Source organism: Nanorana parkeri, unplaced genomic scaffold, assembly GCF_000935625.1.
Source record: "Nanorana parkeri isolate BGI_ZX_2015 unplaced genomic scaffold, ASM93562v1 scaffold3386, whole genome shotgun sequence".
Taxonomy (NCBI): domain Eukaryota; kingdom Metazoa; phylum Chordata; class Amphibia; order Anura; family Dicroglossidae; genus Nanorana; species Nanorana parkeri.
The window spans coordinates 25,703-32,874 of NW_017309654.1; the positions used below are offsets into that span (position 1 = coordinate 25,703).

At 41.7% G+C, this 7,172-nt stretch overlaps 1 protein-coding gene across 1 annotated transcript in view; it reads right to left on the bottom strand.

The window, feature by feature from the left end:
- Nucleotides 1-596: 596 nt before the first annotated feature.
- LOC108803096 (protein FAM83C-like) overlaps nucleotides 597-7,172 on the bottom strand; it is a 25,583-nt gene continuing 19,007 nt past the window's right edge. The window contains exons 2-4 of the mRNA XM_018574937.1: nucleotides 6,524-6,691; nucleotides 3,107-3,231; nucleotides 597-1,430 (exon numbers count right to left, since the gene is read on the bottom strand). Of these exons, the coding sequence (XP_018430439.1) occupies nucleotides 629-1,430; nucleotides 3,107-3,231; nucleotides 6,524-6,691 (1,095 nt within the window). The 3' untranslated portion in view covers nucleotides 597-628. The remainder of the gene's footprint in view (nucleotides 1,431-3,106; nucleotides 3,232-6,523; nucleotides 6,692-7,172) is intronic.

Below are 7,172 nucleotides of genomic sequence, written 5' to 3' on the forward strand. Positions count from 1 at the left end.
ATTGGCCCACTATTTCAAAAATAGTGTGGAGAAATAATTGTTTATGCAGGTGGGGCTTGTATATGGGCGGAGCACAACAGGGCCCCATAATCTTGTATTGCCCCCCCATGTGTTGTCAGTCCGCCCCTGATCCCAACAATAATGTCAGGATACTTCCCGGCATTAGTAAATGTCCTCCTATGACCCAAAAGAGAACTGATGCCAAAAAAGGATTAGCCATATGCACAAATACAGCAGGCATCAGATTACACCTTGATAATAAACCCTTAAAATTAACCACTGTTAGGTAGGAAATGCGTCAAGGCGCCATTTGATATGTGGAGTATTAGTGCATTTACTTCAATTAACCTTTTAAATCAATGGACACTTCTCCATGGACCTAAGTATAGCTTGGGGTCCTGTTGTGCAGTATTAGGTGGATTCAGTCTGGTGTCCCTGGCAGGAGCAGCTTTTCTTTGATGCAGATGACATTGTTAATGACCGTAACATTGTGTGTTGGTGACTATGTGCCATCCCTGGAAGCACTGCAGCCCTTGGCCATAGCCTTTGTTGGCTGCCCAACCCTGTAAACCTATATAAAGCAGGTAATAAATATCAGTTCCCAGTTCAGTCCATAACATTGCAACAACTATGGGCGCATCTGAAAGCGACTGTAGACCTTGCTTTCTAGCAATTTGTTATTGCTCTCAGTAATAAGTGCTAGCTTGCTATGTCCCAAGGTCATTCTCTTGCTTGCATCTTCCCGTTTAATATCAGCCAATGGGACATTGCTGTTAGCGGAAGAGCTGTTGTAGTTAGAGACTTTATTTAGTGCTGCATCACATTTCATTCTTGGGGAAGTTTTATTCGGTGGGTGGAGAAATTTATTTTGGATTTGTTCAAACTTGGTCCTTAGAGCAGAGGAAGGCTTGTCAACCAAATCAGGTGTAGATTTCGATAAGGCCTGTCTTTGCATCAACATGAGGTTATTTTGATCTGATTGCGGATCTGAGTGAGGATTTGATTGTCGTCTCTGATTATGGACCGTGTCCACAGGCTGTTTACTTGTTTCTTCTCGTGTATCATGCAAGTTTCTAGTCAGGTACTTTGAGATTACAGGCTTATCTTCACGAATTACTGTGATGGCCTGGCTCTTAAAAAATGGAGGGGTCTTTACACTTGACTGACTATCGGAGCTAGAGTTGCTGTCTGAGTGAACAGAATTTTCAATGACTGGTGCAGGTATAGGAACTGTTTTTATGGGCATCCATCTGGACCTTGTGGGAGTTTGTCCAAAAGGCTTGCTGTTATCATTTTCAAGACTTGAGAAATAGTCTGCTTCCAATGAACAGGCATACAGGCAGCGGAACTCTTTATCAAACTCTTCCACTATGTTCCCTTTAAAGTAGGTCACCATATTGTTGTGAGCTTGACTAGAAAGCCAGCTGAAACTGAAGTATAAGAAAATAAAATACAATGGGCATCTAGGCAGGATAATACAACAACATTTATACAGGAATCTCTAGGACCTAATCACAAGGTGTGTAATCTCAAAGTCATGAACATTGACCCTGTGTTCTGAAAGGAGTTTCATTTAAAGGATAATTCTACATCTGGTACAGGTTTGATGTGATTTTGGATTGTGAAACAATGCTGTACAATAATACAATTTATAAAAGGTATATGTCCCCTAACTTATTTTGTTTATGAAGAGTCCATTGCATTCTGCTGGAAATGATTGAAGAAAATGTACTGAAAGAAGTATGCTATCTGCTATTGCTGACCAGATTCTCAAACTGCTAGCAATCTTTGGCTTCAGTACATTTATTTACTGACTTGAGAACAAGCATTTACCAAGTTAAGTCAGAATTCTTAATCTACATACTGTTATTTCAGTAACTCTGAAGGTATTGAAACAAATGGACTAGCATCTGAGCCAGGTTTCAAGTGAATTTTGCTTGATGCCATGGGAGTCTTATACTACCTACAGTTATAGGGTTACTAAACCCAAAAACAAAATTTTTATATATTACAACATTTTCAGCAATTACAGGAAATACCTGTTGAGCTTGTGTAAACTACTAGCCCCATCAGCCACTATTAATTAACACGAATAAAGGCAGTCATTTTCAAAGTCCTGCCAGGGTGGCTTCAAGGGCTCTTTCCATAGATAAGCAGAGGAGCCATAGGCTCCTTCTGCCGTCAGTCAAATTGTGACTGTGGGAGTGGGGCTTGCCACAAGCTTTGTGTGTCTATGGATGCACAGAGCTAGCTGCGGGAACGCACACGCTCGGATGTCTCCTCAGCAGCCGGCATGCTGATGGAGACACCTGCACACGGGGGCTAGCTGTTTGGGGACAACTAGAGAACGGGGAAAATAAATGTTTAAAAATGAAACAAAAGACATTTCAATCAAGTCTGGCCCTCTTAATAAAGAAAATATGAAGGTTTAATATCACTTTAAGGTTTGCAGACAGGCTACGTTGACTCAGCAAATATCAGAATTAGTAAAGTAGGTCTTTTTTTTTTTAAACAAAACGTATTGTTTGCTGGATCTATACTGTGTAAAAAAGCTTATGCTAAATAAATTTTACGTCACTGCACAATAAAGCAAATCACTGAAAATGGGAACAAAATCAGAAACAAATTAGTGACATAATTAAACACAGTGGGGGGAATGTATCAAAACTGGAGCAGGCAGATTCTGGAGCAGGTGACCATAGCCACCAAGCAGCTTCTCTTTTCAGTTTGTTTAGTTAAACTTTCAAACAAGTTTTAATACAAAGTTTATGCTGTCAATACAGCTTTGACCTTCAGGTGCCTACATGCACTTGTGCTTTATTGCAGAGCATTCATAGACAATAAAAGCAGGGCCATACATCATGCCATACATCCATTTTCACTGGCTCTGGTGAATCCCTTCCTTCAGCAGCTTGTTGTTGGTTAATGAGGCCACCCATCAGACCAAGGAGCCTATAGTTAGGGACATGAAAGTAGGTGTAGATGAAAGTTCTAGGCATATGGCCAACAGCAGGATGTGTGGGAGGTTGGGTGCCACCCCTGGTGACCCTAGAGGGCTTGTTCAAGTCTAATATGAGGATATTATAAGTTTCAAGAGTCATATTACCTGTAGGAACCAGCAATAACATGCTCGCAGTCAATCAGCAGAAACTTTGATAGAGACTGTCCAGAAAATTTCTTTCCAGACTTAGTACAGTATGTATCTCCTGTTATAGTTCGGATCTTCATATTCTAAAATGAAACAAACAAATATATTGCAGAACTGTGCTTTTATTCTCTTTATGAAGCATTAGAAAGCCAACCTGGCATTCTCCCACTGTGTGGAGCCAAGTCTCCACAATGGAGCACAGATGGAACAGTTCACAGTAATTCAGTGTCTGTTTTTTCTTCCATTTATCAAAGTATAACTCAGAGGTAACATTATGTCACAGATGCTTACCTCTTGCAATCCAGCGTTGTTCCATCCTTCTATCCTTGTTTGTTTTGCATGACCACGGGCATTTTCAGGTTTTACCTGGAGTGTAGCAGCTACATTACCTGATGTGTCACGTGATGCATTGGCCCACTGTTTAAACCTGACCTGGACACTTTGTCACCACTCAATCAAAGTGTCAGTAAGCTCCCCTGAGCTATCAAAGCCTATGCTCCCCTGATCCCATGAAGTGTTCAAAAGTCTCAACCACTGCACCCGTAGCAAGCCCTGCTATATCTCCACTGCATCTGCAGCCTTAAGTTGCACTGTCTAGCCTTTGCTACAGCTAATCCTCTGCTAGACCCACAGCCAAGCAACTGCTGCACCTGCAGCCAGGCCTCTGCAACACTTGCAGCCAAGCTTCCGCTGTACTGGCAGCCAAGTCTCCACTGCACCTACAGTCTAGTCTCTGCTGCATTTACAGCCAAGCCTCCACTACAGCCGCAGTCTAGTCTTCTTTTGCACCTACCGCCAAGTTTCCGCAGTACTTGTAGCCAAGCTCCACTGCACCCAGAGCCAACCCTTCACTACCGTCACAGGTTTCACTGCATTCCCAGTCTGAACCTCCACAGCACACTTCACCCACAGTCTTAGCCTTCGCTGCACCTGTAGTCTCTGCAGTATCCAAAGTCTGAACCTCTACTGTATCTCTTGTTGCATCTGCAGTCTCAGTCTCAGCCTAAAGCCTCGGCTGCACCCACAGCCTCAAGCCCCCACTGCATCACCTCTACACCTGTAGCCTTGAGACTCCACTTCACAATCTCTGCACCTGTGGCCTTAAACCTCCGCTGTACCACCTCTGCACATGCAGCCTCAATCCTCGCTGCGCCTTTCTTGCACTCACAGACTTTAGCCTCCACTGCGCCATCCCTCCACTCACAGCCTCTAGGCTTCACTGCACCTCCTCTGCACCGACACCCTCTAGCCTCCACTGCACTTCCCCTGCACCTGCAGCTAGCTGGTGCCGCATGCCTCTTTAATGGCCCAGTTTCTCATTATCTAGCACCTACCCTCTTCTACGAGTGTGAGTATCTGTTGAGTGACCTGAGGGCAGCCAGCAGCTTAGCTCAAGCTGGTCTACCCTAATCTTTTACCAGGAGAGGACTAGAATGGAGCATTTGGCCAGTAATACATTCCTGAGTAATGCAATCCAGGAGTGTTATACAATACATCCCATGCCTCTTTCCAGGGGTTTCTGATGAAGACTAGTTGCTCTTTAGATGCATGCATACAGCATGTCACATAGTATTTGAGGTTGAATAAAGACATAAGTCCATCTAGTCCAACCTATTGCATCTCATTCTTAAGAGTACCTGTACCCCTCTACATTGCTGTCTCTCAGGAAATCGTCCAAAAGCTTCTTGAATGATTCCACACTCTTTGCTGAAATCACGGCCTGTGGCAGTGAGTTCCAAACCCTAACCGCTCTAACTGAGAAGAACCCCCTTCGCCCCTTGTGCTGGAATTTTTTCCCCACCAATTTTAGGTGGTGGCCTCCAGTCTTTGTTATGGAGTTAATCGTAAAGAGTTTGTGGCTAATGTTGCTATGACCATTGAACATCTTGTACATGAAAATAATATCCCCCCTTAATCTCCTTACTTCCAACGTGAACATATTTAAATTTAGTAGCCTTGTCTCATAGCTCTGGTCCTCCATTCCCCTAATGAGTTTCGTTGCCCTCCGCTGGACTCTTTCCAGCTCAAGGACATCCTTTCTGTGGACTGGTGACCAAAACTGGACCGCATACTCCAGATGAGGCCGAACCAGTGAACCAGGTAAAAGTTGCCGCTTGTCATACACCAAATGGCTGTCTAATTAGAAGTCTGAGATTGCTTTAAAAATCATCAAAGTTAATGTTAAATGAAACAGAATCTAAAATAGGTGGGAGAAATAAACAAACGTTTTCCCTTTTAACCAATTTCCGAATCCCTGACTGAAAATGAACAAATTTTTTTCTCACTTTCTGCCCTTCCATTTGAGGACATACAGATATGCAGATTTGGCATATCAGAAGTTTACCTTCCTCAGGGCTGAGGCATATTCTTCTAAACATAACCCCTAAATGTAGAATATAATTGAATAGAAAGAACCTTTGGTTTCCAAAGAGAAAACAATTGGGATGTATTTTCACAATACAATAATAATATTATTATTATATAGTATAATATCAGGAGTAGTATGGTTTATCTAGACTACTGAAAGTCTGCCTTGGCTCCACCCTTTCCCATCTCCTGAGCCTCCCTACCAGCTAGTGAGACCACACCAACAGGAAAAAAAGGAAGGACAAAGTTGTACTACAAAATACTAAAAACAAAATGTGCTTACAATTTCATAGGCTTATATGTGATAATCTACTGATTATTTTTCACTAAAAGTATCTTCTGCCTAAGCTCTTTTTCTTTTTAAAGATGATGTTTTCTAATTTTATAATAATACAAACAATAAACACAAGAAAATAGTCAAGGCAGCAGTGGGATCGTCAAGGTAGAGAAGATCTAGGGTCCCCATGCACGCTCAAAGAACTGGTGTTCTACCTCATTGTTCATAAGTAATCTTATAAACAGGGAGGATCTGATCTATGACTCTCTTCTATCCACTAGGGGGGTGAGAGTGTATTCCACACCATGAGAATACACTTACCATGAGAATAGTTACATTTCTTTTATTTTGGCTCTTATTCTTGTTCCGGATTGCCAGGTTAGTGACAACTTAAGTTTACTTCCTTTTTAATTACAATATTCTGCTAACGATATATGCATTGTATTGTCCTTGCCATCCAGCACGTACAAGGCGTCTGCCAGATAAGGCAACTCTGAAGGAAGAAAGGTTTCATCTACTGTATCAATATTAAATGAAAATGAAAGAACAAAATGGTGCAATCATTGTTCAGTGTGAAAAGCTTTCTTGTGTGTAAAGAACATGATACCCTCACCTTCAGGGAGGCCTCATCTGGCAGCCATGATTACATTCCAAAATTGGGCATACAGGCAAACTCTTTGGAAGACATGTTTAAAATATATTTTTTCAATGTTTATGCAATTGAAACTTACAGGTAAATTAATTTTGTCAAATCCCAGCTTTTGAAACATTTCTATAAAGTACTTCAGGTTAATTTCATCAAGAAGGAGGTAAACAGGGACTCTTCTTTTGGTTTCTGCTTCTATGAGATCACATAAAAGGTCAACGTCTGTGAAAAGATCCATGACTACTGCAATGACCTACAAAAGAGAATACATTCATGTTAATATTATGTCTACAGAAAGATTAGCAAGTCATGTCCATTGTATAGCCCACCATAGATATGAAGAGACAGTCTCCAGATCTGGGCTTTTTCAGCTGGATCAACATTTGTAGGGCAGCACACAGCAGCCCAGAAAAATTGTTTTCCTGGAGCACAATGACTGACCAGTTTAAAACTCCTTGTTTGTGCTCCAATTTCCCTGATGTCAACTTTCTCCATTGCCCTAAAACAGAGCAATTATGGGACTAGCCTATTTCTCCTGGCAGTCCTGTTTTTCCTAAAACTAGTAACCTTCCTTGATGAAGCCTTTGGTAGACTACGACATAGGTGGGCCCCAATAACATTAGTGTTAATTATAATTATTTTTTAGTTTTGGATAGAATAAGCAAGGGTTAATATCTTTTTTGTTTTGTTTTTTTTGGGGGGGGGGGGGGGGGGGGGTTTTTTGTGGTTTTTGG